Source organism: Coregonus lavaretus, assembly GCF_964263955.1.
Source record: "Coregonus lavaretus genome assembly, chromosome: 6".
In the NCBI taxonomy this organism is placed as follows: Eukaryota; Metazoa; Chordata; class Actinopteri; order Salmoniformes; family Salmonidae; genus Coregonus; species Coregonus lavaretus.
The window spans coordinates 41,803,096-41,824,633 of NC_139993.1; the positions used below are offsets into that span (position 1 = coordinate 41,803,096).

Genomic DNA, 21,538 nt, shown 5'->3' on the forward strand with positions numbered 1-21,538 from the left:
ATGCTTCAGTGTTGCTTGCCTCGAAGCGAGCATAGAAGTGGTTTAGCTCGTCTGGTAGGCTTGTGTCACTGGGCAGCTCGCGGCTGTGCTTCCCTTTGTAGTCTGTAATAGTTTTCAAGCCCTGCCACATCCGACGAGCGTCAGAGCCAGTGTAGTACGATTCAATCTTAGTCCTGTATTGACTCTTTGCCTGTTTGATGGTTCGTCGGAGGTCATAGCGGGATTTCTTATAAGCGTCCGGGTTAGAGTCCCGTTCCTTGAAAGCGGCAGCTCTACCCTTTAGCTCAGTGCGGATGTTTCCTGTAATCTATGGCTTCTGGTTGGGGTATGTACGTACGGTCACTGTGGGGACGACATCATCGATGCACTTATTGATGAAGCCAGTGACTGATGTGGTGTACTCCTCAATGCTGTCTGAAGAATCCCGGAACATGTTCCAGTCTGTGCTAGCAAAACAGTCCTGTAGCTTAGCATCTGCGTCATCTGACCACTTTTTTATTAACCGAGTCACTGGTGCTTCCCGCTTTAGTTTTTGCTTATAAGCAGGAATCAGGAGGATAGAGTTATGGTCAAATTTGCCAAATGGAGGGCGAGGGAGAGCTTTGTATGCGTCTCTGTGTGTGGAGTAAAGGTGGTCTAGAGTTTTTTTTCCTCTGGTTGCACATTTAACATGCTGGTAGAAATTAGGTAGAACGGATTTAAGTTTCCCTGCATTAAAGTCCCCGGCCACTAGGAGCGCTGCATCTGTTATAAGTGAAAGCAATATGGCAGTTTTGACTGTTCTTAGTCACTTTAGACTGTTATATGAAATACATACACAAACAATAACCAATTTGAAATCCAGACAGCAGCTTGGTGTTCAGAGTGCAGTTCATCAAGTTATCCAAAAGCAAAGGGGTCATACAAAAGTAAAAAAAATAACCAGACTAAATTTGAGTTACTTATTTGATCATTTAATCTTAAATTACAAAACAAACATTCAGCATGTACAGGTCCAGGAATGTCAATCTGTTTAGTAGCCATGCCCCATATAATATGCTGACCTCAACATCACAGTGCCAATAAGATTGTTTGTACTAATGTCAGTTAATTAAAATAAAACCATGGAACAAAACAAGAAAATGTCTAACATAATCATTAGAACATCCCAAACTACAATCATCTCTATATTTAAAATAAATCAATGTCTACATTTCCTCTCCCCTTTAGAAAAGTCTAAATGGACTCCTGGTCAATTGCTTTCACTTAAAACCATATTCTAAGTATCAATAAATCAGTTCTGATTACAACATTTAAACTTGAGACACCATTCTAGAAGCTTGGGTTTGGATACTCATCTTGTTGTACATAAGAGTTTAAATAGTCATAGAACATGAAAAAAGGTAACCCTTTTTCTAATTACAAATAACATTGGTCATACACAGTCTATTAGCTAATTTATTACACAGGAAAGGAACTATTTAATATATAATAGTTTCCTATAAGCCATTCTTGTATAGGTTGATGTTGGAGCTGTATATTTATATATGGAAGGCTCTAGTGGTTGTCAAAGCTTCACTCACTACAGATGGAATTGGCAGCCTGGTTTTCCTGTGTCAATCTGAAAGACTTGTTTGTTTGTGCTCAAGTACTGTTGGGTTGTGTCCACATGAAGATAACAAGGAAGGAGTCTGCCTTTCTAAAAGACACATTCATCTGTCCACTTAAAACGGGACAATTTTGTAAAAGTCGCCATTGAAGTTAATAAATAAACACAGACAAAATAACCCCCTACCATCACGTGTATTCCTGCAATGTGAGTTTGCATGGCTGGATGATTTAACTTTGTGCAGTCAGTGGGCACTATTTTCCAATGTGCCAAAACTTCCATTGAGCTGTTCAGAGTCGGGAAAGGAGGGTGAAAAAGAAGAAATAAGAATAAATCCAGTAGAATAATCACAGAGATCAAGGCATTAGGGCAGGAGGTTATCTGCCATATAACATGGTCAACCCAAGACAGACATTGTCCAAGATTGGCCACAGTGATTTTAGTCATTAGCTCCGAGCAGAGGGAAAAACCCAGGAAGGAGAATACCGTTAACCACTCAAATACTATATGTTGCAGAAACCCTTGTGACAGGTGTGAAAATACCTGTTTGTCAGTGAATGTATGTATTTATACTAGAGGGAGAATATTCAGGCATTGGTAACTAATAGGTTTTTGCAATAGACGGATGTGACCCTGTACATCTCCATCCATCAGTGAGGTATTTTCTATATATTGCGTAGAATTTCTTTGTCTGAGTAAATACTAGTGTCTGTATGCTTTTGACTGTTTAGTGTACAGAATGCTTGTGTAGTGTTGTGTGTCTTTCTGAAAGCTCGATGGCTGGCAAGTCAAGCACTTGTTGCTGGTAGTGGGTGGTTTGGTACTCTGCCTCATCCCTGCTGCATTGGGCTGTGCACTTTGGGATGGCTGGACTTTGGCCCTGTTTTGCCCACACCAGCTACGGGCTGGAGGGCATGGTGTGAATTCCATTCTCGCCTGTGGCCTTGGCCTTGTGCAAAGCAGCCTGGATTCTGAAATGTGTCCGTGATTCCATGGAGTAGTTTTTGTAATTTTGCCTGTAAATATTGGGGAAAGAGCAGAACAATTAAAAAGATTGACCAGATGATTTAACTGTCTTTTCTTATAGAATTATTGCAAATAAGTCATGTTTAAGAATTCCAATGAACTACTGTATTGGGATGGGTAGAGATAATTATGTTGTGTAAGAACCAAGACACTCACTTGGCTGTCTCCAGTAGTTTGATTCCCTCCTCCTTCCTCCCTTGTTCCAGACATAGCAGCCCGTGCTCCAGCAGTGCATTGGGAACCAAGTAGTGATCAAACTTGATCTGTGTTTCACTGACAAGAGTAAAAATACAGCAGAGATCAGGATTTAAACAAGAAAGGAGGTATTTGCTAAACTTGTAAGGAATAGTAATCGAGTAGGTACAGTGGGGGAAAAAAGTATTTAGTCAGCCACCAATTGTGCAAGTTCTCCCACTTAAAAAGATGAGAGAGGCCTGTAATTTTCATCATAGGTACACGTCAACTATGACAGACAAATTGAGGCAAAAAAATCCAGAAAATCACATTGTAGGATTTGTAATGAATTTATTTGCAAATTATGGTGGAAAATAAGTATTTGGTCACCTACAAACAAGCAAGATTTCTGGCTCTCACAGACCTGTAACTTCTTCTTTAAGAGGCTCCTCTGTCCTCCACTCGTTACCTGTATTAATGGCACCTGTTTGAACTTGTTATCAGTATAAAAGACACCTGTCCACAACCTCAAACAGTCACACTCCAAACTCCACTATGGCCAAGACCAAAGAGCTGTCAAAGGACACCAGAAACAAAATTGTAGACCTGCACCAGGCTGGGAAGACTGAATCTGCAATAGGTAAGCAGCTTGGTTTGAAGAAATCAACTGTGGGAGCAATTATTAGGAAATGGAAGACATACAAGACCACTGATAATCTCCCTCGATCTGGAGCTCCACGCAAGATCTCACCCCGTGGGGTCAAAATGATCATAAGAACGGTGAGCAAAAATCCCAGAACCACACGGGGGGACCTAGTGAATGACCTGCAGAGAGCTGGGACCAAAGTAACAAAGCCTACCATCAGTAACACACTACGCCGCCAGGGACTCAAATCCTGCAGTGCCAGACGTGTCCCCCTGTTTAAGCCAGTACATGTCCAGGCCCGTCTGAAGTTTGCTAGAGTGCATTTGGATGATCCAGAAGAGGATTGGGAGAATGTCATATGGTGAGATGAAACCAAAATAGAACTTTTTGGTAAAAACTCAACTCGTCGTGTTTGGAGGACAAAGAATGCTGAGTTGCATCCAAAGAACACCATACCTACTGTGAAGCATGGGGGTGGAAACATCATGCTTTGGGGCTGTTTTTCTGCAAAGGGACCAGGACGACTGATCCGTGTAAAGGAAAGAATGAATGGGGCCATGTATCGTGAGATTTTGAGTGAAAACCTCCTTCCATCAGCAATGGCATTGAAGATGAAACGTGGCTGGGTCTTTCAGCATGACAATGATCCCAAACACACCGCCCGGGCAACGAAGGAGTGGCTTCATAAGAAGCATTTCAAGGTCCTGGAGTGGCCTAGCCAGTCTCCAGATCTCAACCCCATAGAAAATCTTTGGAGGGAGTTGAAAGTCCATGTTGCCCAGCGACAGCCCCAAAACATCACTGCTCTAGAAGAATGGGCCAAAATACCAGCAATAGTGTGTGAAAACCTTGTGAAGACTTACAGAAAACGTTTGACCTGTGTCATTGCCAACAAAGGGTATATAACAAAGTATTGAGAAACTTTTGTTATTGACCAAATACTTATTTTCCACCATAATTTGCAAATAAATTCATTAAAAATCCTACAATGTGATTTTCTGGAAAAAAAATTCTCATTTTGTCTGTCATAGTTGACGTGTACCTATGATGAAAATTACAGGCTTCTCTCATCTTTTTAAGTGGGAGAACTTGCACAATTGGTGGCTGACTAAATACTTTTTTCCCCCACTGTATCTTCTACTGTCATATTGTGAAAATGTGAGTGTGTGCTGAATATTGGTGTGTGTTGAGCTCACTTGCAGAGGACGTGGGTGAAGTAGTGCTCAGCCTCCTCCTGGTGTCCCAGGTGCTTCAGACAGAGACCTCTAAGCAGGCTCACCAGACACTGGTCGTCTATGGTGAACTCGGTCCCTGAGGAACACAACATACAACACTCAGGCCCCATCACTCTCACACACTAGACTCCAAGCATTAATGCTGTTCCTAAATGAATGTGTAGAGGCAATATCAACTCTCCAGGGGGACATGAGTTTGTGTTACTTACTTGGCCTACTTTTGAGTTTTGCCTGTGCCTCATCCAGTGTTTTCAGCATGCCCTCTGTCAGGTCTTTGTGTTTCCCGATGACTGTGTAGCCGTTCCAGATGTACATCATCTCCTGCAGAGGACAGACAAGGCCACAGGGTGTCACAGTTACACTTTAATAGTGAGCATGTGGTCAGACCACGCAGTACTGACCTAGTCTTGAAAACCCGACCCTAGGCAACAGTGACTAGGGTCTGGTTTCAATGACGGATTCTTTTGGCAACTTCGATAATGGAGAAAATAAATTCTGTGATGGGTCCTCTTCAGACAGACAACTTTCCCAACAAATCACGAGGCAGACATGCCAGAACGTTGCGATTTGAAACCAAAGTTTGCAGGCAAAACCATTCCAGTTGTTTTAGTGAAGGTAGTTGATGCAAACTACCCACTTGCGAAATGCACTCATTAACAATAACCTTGCTAGCTACATTTTGGATTTTATTTAAGGGGATAAGGTAGTGACATTGGCAGTGACTCAGTTCTTCTATGCCAAAAGAGTCACCTAGGGTTGGGATTTGGAGACTTGTACTGACCAGAGGAGGTGCAGGTAGTGTTACGGGGTTCTCAGTCAGGTAGCGACGGGCTTTTCGGATGGCAAACTTCTCAGTTGGCAAAGACTTTCCAGCAATTTTCTGCTTAAGCCCATGTACCTGCCTGGAATGGATTGACAATAGATACATATAAGATATAGATTCATTTGGATAGAATAACTTGATTATCTCAAATGTCTGGGTAAAAATAAATGAATAGAGTACAAAGCATTATGTTTTTTAAAATGTATTATTATTTATTAGGATCCCCATTAACAATGGCGACAGCTAGTCTTACTGGGATCTGACATAACGAAAAAAGGCATTACAGACAAAAAACGTTACAATTTACATACATTTAAAAACATGAACATGTAGTGTGTGTGTGTGTGCATCTTTCAGTTACACATACATGTCACTACATACACACTACATACCTACACAAGTAGGTCACATGGGGGAGAGACGTTGTGCCATGAGGTGTTGCTTTATTAATTTTTTTGAAACCAGATTTGCTCTTCACTTGCGCTATATTCAGTTGAAGTCGGAAGTTTACATACACTTAGGTTGGAGTCATTAAAACTAGTTTTTCAACCACTCCACAAATGTCTTGTTGACAAACTATAATTTTGGCAAGTCGGTTAGGACATCTACTTTGTGCATGACACAAGTAATTTTTCCAAAAATTGTTTACAGACAGATTATTTAACTTATAATTCACTGTATCACAATTCCAGTGGGTCAGAAGTTTACATACACTAAGCTGACTGTGCCTTTAAACAGCTTGGAAAATTCCAGAAAATGATGTCATGTCTTTAGAAGCTTCTGATAGGCTAATTGACATCATTTGAGTCAATTGGAGGTGTACCTGTGGATGTATTTCAAGGCCTACCTTCAAACTCAGTGCCTCTTTGCTTGACATCATGGGAAAATGAAAAGAAATCAGCCAAGAATTCAGAAAAACATTTGTAGACCTCCACAAGTCTGGTTCATCCTTGGGAGCAATTTCCAAACGTCTGAAGGTACCACGTTCATCTGTACAAACAATAGTACGCAAGTATAAACACCATGGGACCACGCAGCCGCCATACCGCTCAGGAAGGAGACGCGTTCTGTATCCTAGAGATGAACGTACATTGGTGTGAAAAGTGCAAATCAATCCCAGAACAACAGCAAAGGACCTTGTGAAGATGCTGGAGGAAACAGGTACAAAAGTATCTATATCCACAGTAAAATGAGTCCTATTTCGACATAACCGGAAAGGCCGCTCAGCAAGGAAGAAGCCCCTGCTTCAAAACCGCCATAGAAAAGCCAGACTATGGTTTGCAACTGCACATGGGGACAAAGATCGTACTTTTTGGAGAAATGTCCTCTGGTCTGATGAAACAAAAATAGAACTGTTTGGCCATAATGACCATCGTTATGTTTGGAGGAAAAAGGGGGATGCTTGCAAGCCGAAGAACACCATCCCAACCGTGAAGCATGGGGGTGGCAGCATCATGCTGTTGGGGTGCTTTGCTGCAGGAGGGTCTGGTGCACTTCACAAAATAGATGGCGTCATGAGGAAGGAAAATTATGTGGATATATTGAAGCAACATCTCAAGACATCAGTCAGGAAGTTAAAGCTTGGTCGCAAATGGGTCTTCCAAATGGACAATGACCCCAAGCATACTTCCAAAGTTGTGCCAAAATGGCTTAAGGACAACAAAGTCAAGGTATTGGAGTGGCCATCACAAAGCCCCGACCTCAATCCTATAGAAAATGTGTGGGCAGAACTGAAAAAGCGTGTGCGAGCAAGGAGGCCTACAAAACTTGCTCAGTTACACCAGCTCTGTCATGTGGAATGGGCCAAAATTCACCCAACTTATTGTGGGAAGCTTGTGGAAGGCTACCCGAAACGTTTGACCCAAGTTAAACAATTTAAAGGCAATGCTACCAAATACTAATTGAGTGCCTGACATTTCACATTCTTAAAATAAAGTGGTGATCCTAACTGACCTAAGACAGGGCATTTTTACTAGGATTAAATGTCAGGAAATGTGAAAAACTGAGTTTAAATGTATTTGGCTAAGGTGTATGTAAACTTCCAACTTCAACTGTAAGATGGAATACAGAGCCATGTACTCATGGCTCTGTATAATACTGTACGTTTCCTTGAATTTGTTCTGGACCTGGGGACTGTGAAAAGACCCCTGGTGGCATGTCTGGTGGGGTAAGTGTGTGTGTCAGCGCTGTGTCTGTGTGCAAACAATTAGGAATCTCCAACAAATCAATGTTTCTTATAAAAACAAGAAGTGACGCAGTCAGTCTTTCCTCAACTCCTAGCCAAGAGAGACTGGCATGCATAGTATTTACATTAGTCCTCTGATTACAATGAAGAGCAAGATGTACCGCTCTGTTCTGGGCCAGCTGCAGCTTAACTAGGTCTTTCTTTGCATCACTTGACCATATGACTGGACAATAATCAAGATAAGATAAAACTAGAGCCTGCAGGACTTGCTTTGTGGAGTGAAAAAAGCAGAGCATTTCTTTATTACGGACAGACCTCTCCCCATCTTTACAACCACTGAATCTATATGTTTTGACCATGACAGTTTACAATAAGGCAACACCAAGTAATTTAGTCTCCTCAACTTGTTCAACAGCAACACCATTCATTACCAGACTCAGCTGAGGTCTAGAACTTAGGGAATGATTTGTACCAAATACAATGCTATAAGTTTTACAAATGTTCAGGACCAGTATATTACTGGCCACCCATTCCAAAACTGACTGCAACTCTTTGTTAAGGTTTTCAGTGACTTCATTAGCTGTGGCTGCTGATGCGTATATGGTTGAATCATCAGCATACAGTGCATTCAGAAAGTATTCAGACCCCTTGACTTTTTCCACATTTTGTTACAGCCTTATTCTAAAATTGATAAAATTGTTTTTTTTGCCCTCATCAATCTACACACAATATCCCATAATGACAAAGCAAATACACTTTTTATTTATTTTTTGGCAAAAACACTAACAAAAACCCCCCTGAAATATCACATTTCCATAAGTATTCAGACCCTTTACTCAGTACTTTGTTGAACATTTTACATTTTACATTTTTAGTCATTTAGCAGACGCTCTTATCCAGAGCGACTTACATGAGCAATTAGGGTTAAGTGCCTTGCTTAAGGGCACATCGACAGATTTTTCACCTTGAAGCACCTGTGGCAGCGATTACAGCCTCGAGTCTTCTTGGGTATGAAGCTACAAGCTTGGCACAGCTGTATTTGGGGAGTTTCTCCCATTCTTCTCTGCAGATCCTCTCAAGCTCTGTCTGGTTGGATGGGGAGCGCTGCACAGCTATTTTCAGGTCTCTCCAGAGATGTTTGATCGGGTCAAGTCTGGGCTCTGGCTGGGCCACTCAAGGACATTCAGAGACTTGTCCCGAAGCCAATCCTGCATTGTCTTGGCTGTGTGCTTAGGGTCGTTGTCCTGTTGGAAGGTGAACCTTCTCCCCAGTCTGAGGTCCTGAGTGCTCTGGACAGGTTTTCATCAAGGATCTCTATGTACTTTGCTCCGTTCATCTTTCCCTCGATCCTAACTAGTCTCCCAGTCCCTGCCACTGAAAAACATCCCCACAGCATGATGCTGCCACCACCATGCTTCACCGTAGGGATGGTGCCAGGTTTCCTCCAGATGTGACGCTTGGCATTCTGGCCAAAGAGTTCAATCTTCGTTTCATCAGACCAGATAATCTTGTTTCCCATGGTCTGAGAGTCCTTTAGGTGCCTTTTAGAAAACTCCAAGCGGGCTGTCATGTGCCTTTTACTGAGGAGTGGCTTCCGTCTGGCCACTCCACCATAAAGGCCTGATTGGTGGAGTGCTGCAGAGATGGTTTTCCTTCTGGAAGGTTCTCCCATCTCCACAGAGGAACTCTGGAGCTCTGTCAGAGTGACCATCGCGTTCTTGGTCACCTCCCTGACCAAGGCCCTTCTCCCCGATTGCTCAGTTTGGCCGGGCGGCCAGCTCTAGGAATAGTCTTGGTGGCGCCTAACATCTTCCATTTAAGAATGATGGAGGCCACTGTGTTCTTGGGGACCTTCAATGCTGCAGAAATGTTTTGGTACGCTTCCCCAGATCTGTGCCTCGACCCAATCCTGTCTCGGAGCTCAAAGCACAATTCCTTCGACCCCAAGGCTTGATTTTTGCTCTGACATGCACTGTCAACTGTGGGACATATATAGACAGGTGTGTGCCTTTCCAAATCATGTCCAGTCAATTGAATATACCACAGGCTAAGTTGTAGAAACATCTCAAGGATGATCAATGGGAACAGGATGCACCTGAGCTCAATTTTGAGTCTCATAGCAAAGGGTCTCGGGACAGGGGTGTGCCTTTCCAAATCATGTCCAATCAATTTACTTATGTAAATAAGGTATTTCTGTTTTTTTGCAACATTTATAAAAAAAAACTGTTTTTGCTTTGTCATCATGGGGTATTGTGTGTAGATTGATGAGGATAAAAAATTATGTAATCAATTTTAGAATAAGGCTGTAACATAACAAAATTTGGAAAAAGTCAAGGGGTCTGAATACTTTCCGAATGCTCTGTACATGGACACACATGCTTCGTTTAATGCCAGAGGCAGGTCATTGGTAAAAATAGAAAAGAGTAGAGGGCCTAGAGAGCTGCCCTGCAGTACACCACACTTTACATGTTTGACATTAGAGAAGCTCCCATTAAAGAAAACCCTCTGAGTTCTATTTGACAGATAGCTCTGAATCCACGATATGGCAGCGGTTGAAAAGCCATAACACATAAATATCTTTCAACAAAAGGTTATGGTCAATAATATCAAAGGCAACACTGAAATCTAACAGTACAGCTCCCACAATCTTCTTATTATACATTTCTTTCAACCAATCATTAGTCATTTGTGTCAGTGCAGTACATGTTGAGCGCCCTTCTCTATAAGCATGCTGAAAGTCTGTTGTTCATTTGTTTACAGAGAAATAGCATGGTCTTTGGTCAAACAATCTTTTCCAACAGTTTGGTGACACAGGGGTTTGTTTGTTGCAGTGACCTACCTGAATAGCGCTACCTCGCTCTCCCTGAATGGTTGGCATTCCTCCCTGGTCAGCATGCTGAGGTAGGCACCTTTCATATACGCATATGTTGCCTGGAGGGAAATGTGCATGTGTTACTACTGTAACTCTGTAAGCATCAACATAGATTTGTCCCTCTAGAGACTAAGTGGAATACATTAAAAGCTGTTAAACAAACAAATCTATATTCTGTTAAGACTGTCGCATTTGCCAGCGAGATAATGCAACCATTAGTGTCCTGAAACAGATGTCCTTCATACTGCACTATATAGAACTGATATGCATAAATACAATTACTGCAGAATGTCCCACCTTGGACCATGCATTCTCTTTGCTGAGCAGATCAGCGTAGAAGTAGGCCATCTTCCAATGTCTCTTGTATGTGAAACACCACATCAGCTCCCAGTAGCACATGTGATGGAACTGATTCCACTGCTGCTGAGCTTCACAGCACTCCTCAAAGCGCTCTATAGCCTGTTACAAACACACACATATGAATACATGTGACAGCTGGCCAGATTTGTAGTCTAAACACAATCATTTTGGTAGTAGTCAGAATCATTGATGCACACTCACAGCATCCAGGTGTCCTTTGATAACCTCAATCCGACCAGCGAAGAACAAGAAGATGGATCCCTAAAAACAACACACTATGAACTGTTTTGATGGGAATGAGTGTGTGTACAAGCATATGCACTAAATAATTCACAGTAGTTTCACAAAGTCAATACAAATGGAATATGATTTAACTGTACACTGAGTATACCAAACATTAGGAACATTGTTGATACACACAGGAAACTGTTGAGTGTGAAAAACCTAGCAGTGTTGCAGTTCTTGACACAAACCGGTGTGCCTGGCACCTACGACCATACCCCATTCAAAAGCACTTAAATCTTTTGTTTTTCCCATTCACCCTCTGAATGGCACAATCCATGTCTCAATTGTCTCAAGGCTTAACAATCCTTCTTTAACCTGTCTCCTCCCCTTCATCTACACTAATTTAAGTGGATTTAACAAGTGACATCAATAAGATGGATTCACCTGGTCAGTCTACATCATGGAAAGAGCAGGTGTATACTCAGTGCACATGCTACAATGTCCTCACTGACCTTAGGATACTGTTTGAGATAAGGCTGAAGGAGTTTCTCTGCCTCCTCCACATCCGCTTCCCCAGTGCCTGCAAGCCGTAAGGAGGTGTTATTTAATGTTAGTTTAGGACATTCGTGCAAGATATGACCAGGGTTTTCCTTTTTCCCGGAGAGGTGAACACCAACCAGAATGTGGCTAGGCTACAGTATAGAGCTTGTTTTGGCAGTTGAAAAGGTCAGTGTGGTAACATTTGATGTGTGGTAACATCAGTCTTTCTCTCACCCAGGATGAAGCTCATAAAGGTGTGGTAGCACAGCAGCAGCATATTACATAGGAAGGACCTGAACGTCTGCCCTGCTGAGCCCTCCATCAGCTGCTGCAAGCCAAACTCCTACAGACACACACAACACAGGACACAGGGGGCTTAGCTTAGCCCAGCCCAGTCCAGCATCTCACACATAATCTCAGGGCCACCTGGCTAACAGTAGGAAACCTACCTTATTTCCAGAGAAACCCACAAACTCCAGCAACTTGAGGGTACGAGTGGGCAGCATGGAGATCATCTGTACACAACCCAAGAACACAGAGTGAGAAGATGAGCCAGATACAATTACATATTGTACCAATCAGGACCATGCTTTGAGTTACACAGAGTAGCTATAACCATAACACCCCAAAGGGTCCTTCTTTACAGTCTACCAGCCCAGCAAACTGGACCACAAACATTGTTGACATGAAGCATTTCCCTCACCAGGTTGAAGGCTCCCACTCCAAGCTTGACCCCGCCTTCAAAATGCCCATGATTGTCACCATGGACGTAGCTAGAGGACTGGAGGACCGTATGAAGCTCTCTGAAATACAGATATACATTCTTTACTATAGAATGAGTTGAGACATAAGGGGAATGCACTATAAGGGCCATGCACTACATCAAGAGTACTTACTTATATGTCTGGTAGCTATTCCTCACTTTAATTCCTCCCTTGATGAAACTGATCATGTTTTCATCCTACAAAAACAGGGGGAAAGAAAATGTTTAAGGATACAAAGAACAATATCATAAATGCACAATTAACTTTTTAAATCTGTATCAGTGCTTCGCTTCAGCGAGATAGTGAGTGTCAGTGGGTGTGTGTTGCTGATGTTGCGGTAGAAGTGAGTTACCTGAAGGAAGGTGAGTGCTGCCCTCTGCAGGAGACATTCTGCATAGCACACTTCAGCATGGAGTTCCTCTGAGGTGAAAATGACAGCACACTTATTATCATCTGACATCCTGAAACCACTACATCAGCAGGGGGCTGCACAATAAACCCACAGACAAGAAACACATTTTAAACTGTATTCTCAACTAGTGAACAACTAGTGAACAACCATGATGACTTAAAGTAAAGGTGTAATAAATTAAAATCTCTCAAAACAGAGTATATTCTCCAGTTTCACAGTAGCTGTGTTTAATTTACTTAGGAATACACAACTATAAAAAACATTGTTACATTTACACTAGTGATAAGAGTGATAAGATAAGAGGCCTGTGGTAAAACAATATGTCTATGTCTAAGTGGAATGTACTGAAGTAATAAGTATGTTCCAACCATACTAACCTTCTGTGGAGTTTCTGTTGCTAAAGGTTGACTTCTTGCGGAACCTGGGAGAGAATACACTTTATTTTCATTACACACCAAATCCAACATGCCACATTACAGTGTTTGATGAGACAGACATAGCAGAGTTGGTTCACAACAACTCAACACCAGTCTGTGGATGTGTGAGCTAAGAATCTGGGAATTCAACACATTCCTGTGCTTGGATATTGAAAAACGGTGACATGTAGTAACCACATTCAGAGAGACATTGACAGGTATTTCTAACAAAAATCAGGTTTCAGTATCTGAATTAGATGAATAATATGGATTAAGGTAGATACACACATATAATGAGTGGTTTACTGTAACCACTGTCGATTAGTGATCTATGGGAAAATATCTATGCAAGTACAACTTTTACAGGAGGTTTAATATCTACAATTCATGCAAATCAGTGTGGCCCAGCCACATTCCATAGCTTATGTTGATAAAATGTAGAGCGTCTCCCAGATTAACACAGGGTCCTGGGCCTCGTAGCCAGACAGCTGTCATGGGGTTCCCCTGCCCCCTCAGGGTCTCAGAAGGTGTGGCAGGCCCAGTCCGGGAGTTTGTGTGTGTGTCCCACCCTTTGGAAAGGTGTGTCCGTACAGGACATTTTCACAACTCCAGAGCTCACTGTTACAGGCCACTCAAACTCCCCCAGCCAGCAAGATCTGATAGGACCTGGGTGATATCTGCTCTGTGATTATCTCACAGAACATGGAGCTCACCAGCCACCACAGACCAGGATGGACATCTCCCAAAATAGCCAGAGGCTTTCCCCACTGGAATGGCAGGGTTTATCCAGAGCCAAATGGATTTCCTCTGTATATTGTTGTTGTTCATAATATGAGAGTTAAATGTGACTTATTTGGTTATAAACACGTGTTACGCAATTCACAAAGTGGTTTCACCTGATCAGAGCATGTGATTCCTCTCTTCATGATTGAATAGATATGATAAGGGAGCCTTACCACTGAGTCTAAACTTTTGTTTTTGAATTCATTAAATAAAAATAATGTTTATGTGGACCCATTTTTTTGTTGCCCCTTTTCGGCTGTATTGCTCACTTTTTGAGAGTATGGGTTCCTTATACTAACACCAAATGTTTTATTTGTACATGCATTTTGTTCTAGTAGAAATACATCTATAATATGTTCTGTTCTATCTAGTATTTGTACTGTATTTCTATCTGCTATTATGACATCTAGTGGCCCTTTTGGGTACTTTAGATTACCACAGGTGTCTGTAATTACCTCTGGCTCACTGTGTGGCCTTATCTGTCCCACTATTGTTTGTGGAGACATGCTCTGATGAAGGTAGACTGAAGAAAGCTCATCCACAATTACAGAAATGTGCATCTAACTGGAAGTGTGTGCTGGGACATTTTCCTGCTCTTAGAATGTGGACCCTTTACAAATGAGCCTTACCGCTGACACACTGCCTGAGCCTCCTTCATGGTGTTGCCAGCTGCCAGGATGTGCTCCGGGTCAAAGGTCATCATGGCCTGCATCTCCAGTATGGTGGCGTATGTGAGCGCATGGTACATGCTGTCTTTGGTTCTAGGAAGGGGAAAAAAAAGACAGCACAGAAATATTCAGCTCTATTTTTAGCAGCTATTGTTGCCTTCTCAAAATGCAAATCAGATAACTCAACAAAAAAGATTCCTTTGCACGTCGTGAAAAGAGGAGCTCAAGTACACAGTGCCTTCAGAAAGTATTCATGCCGATTGACTTTTTCCACCTTTTGTTGTGTTACAGCCTGATTTTAAAATAATTGTTTTTGTCAATGGCCTACACACAATACCCCATAATGTAAAATGTCTTGAGTCAATAAGTATTCAACCCCTTTGATATGGCATGCCTAAATAAGTTGGAGAGAAAAGATTTGCTTAACAAGTCACACCTTAAGGTGTTTTTGAGTCTTTGAGTTTTATTGCTATTCTTTTGTTTTTATCCTATTATGTTTGTTGTGTAGTAAATATTTCTGTTTTTATTTTAATTGTTTTTTAATGGTTTTTCCCATGACGCGCATTGCGTCCCAAAAAATGGTATTCAGTATTCAGACCCCTTGACTTTTTCCACATTTTATTACATTACAGCCTTATTCTAAAATGGATTCAATTATTTTTTTTCTCAGCAATCTACACATAATACCCCATAATGACAAAATGAAAACTGGTTTTTCGAAATTTTTGCAAATGTATTAAAAATAAAAAACAGAAATACCTTAATTACATAAGTATTCAGACCCTTTGCTATGAGACTCGAAATTGAGCTCAGGTGCATCCTGTTTCCATTGATCATCCTTGAGATGTTTTACAACTTTGAGTCCATCTGTGGTAAATTCAATTTATTGGACATGATTTGGAAAGGCACACACCTGTCTATATAAGGTCCAACAGTTGACAGTGCATGTCAGAGCAAAAACCAAACCGAAGGAATTGTCCGTATAACTCAGAGACAGGATTGTGTCGAGGCACCGATCTGTGGAAGGGTACCAAAAAATTTCTGCAGCATTGAACGTCCCCAAGAACACAGTGGACTCTATCATTCTTAAATGGAAGAAGTTTGGAACCACTCTTCCTAAAGCTGGCCGCCCGGCCAAACTCAGCAATCGGGGGAGAAGGGCCTTGGTCAGGGAGGTGACCAAGAACCCGATGGTCCTTACTGTCAAAGTATAAGTATATAATCATTGACATTCAATATGTAGTATATTTAATGTATTTTCTGACCAAATACTCTTTAAAAGCCCAGCTACTTGAAGTTAAGGGTGTTTTCACACTTGGTCCCTTTCAACCAATTTTTTCTGAACTCAGTTCGCTTAATTTTTTGTGCAGTGTGAACACACCAAAGGAACTCAGAACCCTCAAAAGAGCCCCTGAAGCGAACTGAACTGAGACCATCTCGAGAGGTGGTCTGACTTCGGTTCGCTTGAATTCCGCAGTCCGGTTCCCTTTTTTAGGGAAACGTGAACACAAAAGCTCCCCAGGTTTGCTTGTCATTATTCCCGCACCACACACTAGACTATTGCAACACCGTTTCCCCTGCCATAAACCCTCTCACATTGGAGCCACAATAGAGAGAAGATGATGATGTGCATATTCGCAGAAAAAAACGTGTGCTGTTTTTGGTTAGGCCTATTGATTAGCGATTGTCAAGGATGCACAGAAATTCCAAAACACATGTGGAGTTTTTAGTTCAGATTATTTGTTTGCAATATGTGATCTATAGGCTAAGAGAGCTTCATAAGCTGTTTATTCGATTGTAGTGTTTGAATAGCATGAGAATCGCAACATAGGGTACAAAATTCATTCTAGCTCTTAAAGGGGCAGTAGCCTACATTGGGTGTACAATTTTCAATTACAGCATTATTTAATCTGCAGTTATTCTTCTGCTATTTATTCTGTTACCAATAATATTTACATGTTAATAGTATCTTCTGATTACAATTATTATGTGTAATCTTTTAACTAAATGCAATCTATTAGAAGTAGGTATATCTAGCTGTCCGATAACACATTCTTATGGAATGGCTTGTCCTGCACTTTGTAAAAACCCAGAGTGCATTGAGTGAATGGTGGAAAAAGATATTGGTTCCTTTCTAAACATAGCATTGTGAATGCAAACAGGACAGACCACAAAATAGGTGAAGTGAACTGGCAAAAGAGTTGAGTCCTCATTCAAAGGCAAGGGCAGTGTGAATGCAAAGAGAACAGAGTTATTTTGCTTTTTTTTTACCCGAGAGTTCACTTTAAAGAGGACTGAGATCATTTTTTAAAAAGATAACTATATGTGAAAATACCCTAAGTTATATGTTCCCTTGGAAACAGGCCCATGTTAAGTCCCTGAATGTGACACTGCGGGTCTGACAATGCACACCCAAGAGTGCTGGTCTGACTGGTTCCCAGCAAGTTCCGCCATAGTCCCAGTGACTATGGGACAATGCTGGTGCGACAAAGGTCTCTTCACTGGAATGTTGCATGTCTGCATGCCTGATATTTGACTGCCATAGACCACAAAACAACTCATGCGACAACTGAGAAGACTTCTGTACAAAAAGAAGCAGCACTTAAAAAATCATTAGTCTATCAGCCACAAGATGAGTAGTGTCGTCCTGGGTACCTTACCTATCGAAAATAAAGTTTTTCTTTTTGTGTGACTCACTTTCACAATGTGTAAATATACACTTTATCATCAAATGCATGTCACATAAAAAAAACCATACACATTATTTAAAGGGGAGACATAAATCAGGAGATATTTAGTCAGGAGAGCAGAATGGTAAAAACAGGCCATGAATTGGGATGTTTGTGCCTCCTGCCTGCCTTCTGTTGTTGACTGTTGTGGAGATGGACAAGGGCCGGTGGTGTGACTGTGACAGGCCTGAACTCCTATCTCCTGAAGCCTAATCACCATCACTGGTAAATCTAATCTAACGTCCTGCAAAAAACATTACCTTCAAAAGAGACAGCCAGCAGTAGAAAAGTTGCTCTTTCTCCACATGCTTCAGTGTGAATGACATAACCTGACAGCCCTCACGTTTAATGACTTGTTGAAAGTGCCAACATGAGTAGGGTTGCAAAGGGAGGGTATATTACTGGAAACGTTCAAAGTTTACCTGTAAACTATCTGAATTTTGGTAACGTTAAAGGAATATATGGAATTTTATCAGATGACATCTATAGGCCTTTTTGGGTACTTCAGATTATCACAGGTTTCTGTAATTATCTCTGGCCCTCTGTGTGGCCTTGTCACATATTTAAAACCAAATCTAATAAGAATATTTTAAAACACAAAAATAGAATGAAAAAGCTGTACAATATTATCTTAAATATAAACCACCCATATATATATATATATATATATATACACAGTACCAGTCAAACGTTTGGACACACCTAATCATTCCAGGGTTTTTCTTTATTTTTACTATTTTCTACATTGTAGAATAATAGTGAAGACATCAAAACTATGAAATAACACATATGGAATCATGTAGTAACCAAAAAAGTGTTTAGTATATGGGAGGGGGGGGGGGGGGGAGAAGAGATAGAGAGAGCGAGTCACTGCTATTTCAGCACCGCAGGCTTTCTCTACAGGTTTTTTCCTTCCGTAGATTTTCTCTAATCACTGTTCTACCACATAATGCTGTGTAAACCTATGCTCAACAAACACATAAGGTAATATTACACACTAGGATGCTGATGACGTGGAGGCCTTCTTGAGGCTTTTCTCACAAAGGTTTTCTTGGAATAGCAAACAAAGGAAGCCATAGGGGAGTTTAAGTACCTAAACCTTTGCTCTGCCTACATAACTCAGTCTACCATCACTTCCCTTGTCTCGCCCCAGGGTGACAGCTGACAGAATATGCCAAGCCTTGGGTGGTAAGAGCCAGAGGTTTGGAGAGATTATCCTCTGGGGTAAATATTTCCTTAATTGTATACGTAGACTAGGCTACCATGTATTCAGAACTAAGACAGGATATCAGCATGGGAACTGAAAGGGATAAAGGGCATCCATTGAGTTGGGGATGAGAAATGGAAAACACACTAGGGAGGGCTGGAGAGAAACTGGGACTCGGGAGTGGCCAAAGAAGAGAAAATATTGAATGTTGAGAAGGTTATGATAATGGAGGGGAAAATTCACAGGGGAAATGTAAGAAACCTGATGATGGTGTGTTTGAACACAATGCTGAAGGGGTGTCAAACAGGAGAGGTGGTGGTGTTTATTAAACTAGCCCAGAGTGTACACTGTAGCACCACTCACATTGTGTATTTCCACCAGCCAGCTGTGTGGACACACATGACCAGGGCACAAGTCTCTCACCTGCAGCGAAGCCTGGACAGGGCCTCCTCAAAGTCATTCCTCAGGAACAGGTCCATTGCTGCCATGCAGTCCTCCAGGGCCAAAGACAGGTCCGACTTCAGGGACCTGAGATACAGAAAAGGGGGAAAGGGGAAAGAGAGAGATGAAGGGTTGGTCAATTAAGTACCTACCCATTGGTTCCCAGTGCAGGACCTAAATGTTAGAATAACACATTATATTCTTGACATCCCCTCAGAAAAGTAAATAATTTACCTCTGATAAATTAGGTTTACATTGTTGAATGAAAGAAGCTGATTACTGCCAACTTCCCAGTGGACCTAAATGTATTCTATTATTTTATGAATGAACCCCAGGACAAAACCTATTTGTTTTTTCATGTCAACTAGGTGAAATGTCTGAGTTCTATGTAGAGTAGCAGTCTGTAAAGTAGCATGACACAGCTTTAACTACAAAGGAGCACTTCACTGGCTATCTACATTAACAGATATCTTTAAAAAGAGCCACGTCACTTATTTTCTCTCCCAGGCAGCTCTGCTGAAGTGCCCCTGTTCTGTATTTATTGGGGGGCAAGAGGAACACGGACAACCTCCAAACGTTCTGTGAAGAGCGCAGGTCATGATATTGTCCCACTTTCCCACCCAATCTGAGCAGGCTTTTATACTGAACAAAAATATAAATGCAACATGTAAAGTGTTGGTCCCATGTTTCATGAGCTGAAATAAAAGATCCCAGAAATGTTCCATATGCACAAAAAGCTTTTTTCTCTCAAATGTTGTGCACAAATTTGTTTACATCCCTGTTAGTGACCATTTATCCATTGTCAAGATAATCCATCCACCTGACAGGTGTGGCATATCAAGAAGCTGATTAAACAGCATGATCATTACACAGGTGCACCTTGTGCTGGGGACAATAATGGCTATTCTAAAATGTTCAATTTTGTCTAACAACACAATGCCACAGATGTCTCAAGTTTTGAGGGAGTGTGCAATTGGCATGCTAACTGCAGGAAGGTCCACCAGAGCTGTTGCCAGACATGTCACCATTGAACATGTTTTGGATGCTCTGGATCGACGTGTACCACAGCCTGATCAGCTTTATGTGAAGGAGAGGTCACGCTGCATGAGGCAAATGGTGGTCACACCAGATACTGACTGGTTTTCTGATCCACGCCCATACTTTTTTTTTTTTTAAGGTATCTGTGACCAACAGATGCATATCTGTATTCCCAGTCATCTGAAATCCATAGATTAGGGCCTAATTTATTTATCTCAATTGACTGATTTCCTTATATGAACTGTAACTCAGTAAAATCTTTGAAATTGTTGCATGTTGCGTTTATATTTTTGTTCAGTGTACATGGTTTTCACTGCTGTTCTATCTACTAGTGTGTGTGTTATTTTACTGCTATCAGCCTAAAGCTAAATTTTTCTTATCTGACAAGATTATTGGATTATTTTCAGTTTCTTCAGTGAGCAGCTTTCTCATTCGCTCGGCATCAAATTATGGGTCTTTCAAATGGGTGATTTAATCCAAATAAGTTGGGGTTCACCACATCTTTTCATATAAAGCTAGAATCTTCATCCCAAACAAACAAATCTCTGTTGGTGATGTCAAGGCTCCTCTCCATTAAAAACAATAGAGCACCAAACAATAGAGCACTATGCACTTTCATTGATTAACATTTTTGATGTTTGTGTACAACAGATATTTACTGGTACAGTAGGTACCTCTGAAGCTACTGTGTGCCCTCAGTAACATTTCATAAAAAGGTTACAAGAAAACTGTCCGAAGTTATACCCAAAAAGACACAGCAACAATTTGGCTGAGGGCTCTGAAGTTCACAACAAAGTGGTGGTTCGTCACACTATTTGCCAAACTGTACCATACCTAAAACACCCCAAGCTTAACAGTCCCAAAGTTGACATAATGTCTTCTCAGCAAATTGGGCTCATGGACACCATTTTTTAAAACATTTTAGTCATTTAGCAGACGCTCTTATCCAGAGCGACTTACAGTTAGTGAGTGCATACATTTTCATACTTTTTTCATACACAATGTATTGAACCAAACAATGGAGTCTGGCCTACACAACTGAGGAGAATCTCTACTATGAGGATGGCTAACTGACATCCTTTTACATTCCTGCAGATCAGTGATACAGAGGACTTCTTTATGCTAGACCAGGGCAACTTTGATGGGGTGGGGCCCACAAAAAATCTGAATTCATCATGAGGGGCCGAAGTGACTCGAGGGTCTGTGTACCCACATCCATACCCACACATGCAGTCAGAGCCGGCCTTAGCCTTTTGGGGGCCAAAATGGGGCCCCACCTTGCATGCCAAACATTTTAGCGGCCCTGCTCTTGACAGTGGAGACATTTTTTTTGTTTTAGAGTAAATTTCCTGCAATTCTGTACATTTCGCCATGGGGAGTAGAGAAAATGTTGCTGTTTTACAGCA

The 21,538-nt window shown here is 41.5% G+C and overlaps 1 protein-coding gene across 1 annotated transcript; it reads right to left on the reverse strand.

The window, feature by feature from the left end:
- Nucleotides 1–940: 940 nt before the first annotated feature.
- On the reverse strand, nt 941–19,169 carry LOC311130823 (tetratricopeptide repeat protein 39A-like). The gene is made up of 17 exons (XM_084163621.1): nt 19,077–19,169; nt 14,679–14,810; nt 13,228–13,271; nt 12,791–12,858; nt 12,571–12,635; nt 12,378–12,477; nt 12,124–12,189; nt 11,909–12,017; nt 11,647–11,714; nt 11,111–11,170; nt 10,847–11,008; nt 10,517–10,608; nt 5,451–5,571; nt 4,879–4,990; nt 4,631–4,745; nt 2,771–2,887; nt 941–2,604 (listed from the first exon to the last, which is right to left on the reverse strand). The coding sequence occupies exons 1-17, from the start codon at nt 19,139–19,141 to the stop codon at nt 2,487–2,489; spliced, it is 1,614 nt and encodes a 537-aa protein (XP_084019747.1). The 5' UTR covers nt 19,142–19,169; the 3' UTR covers nt 941–2,486.
- Between the last annotated feature and the right edge of the window lie 2,369 nt (nt 19,170–21,538).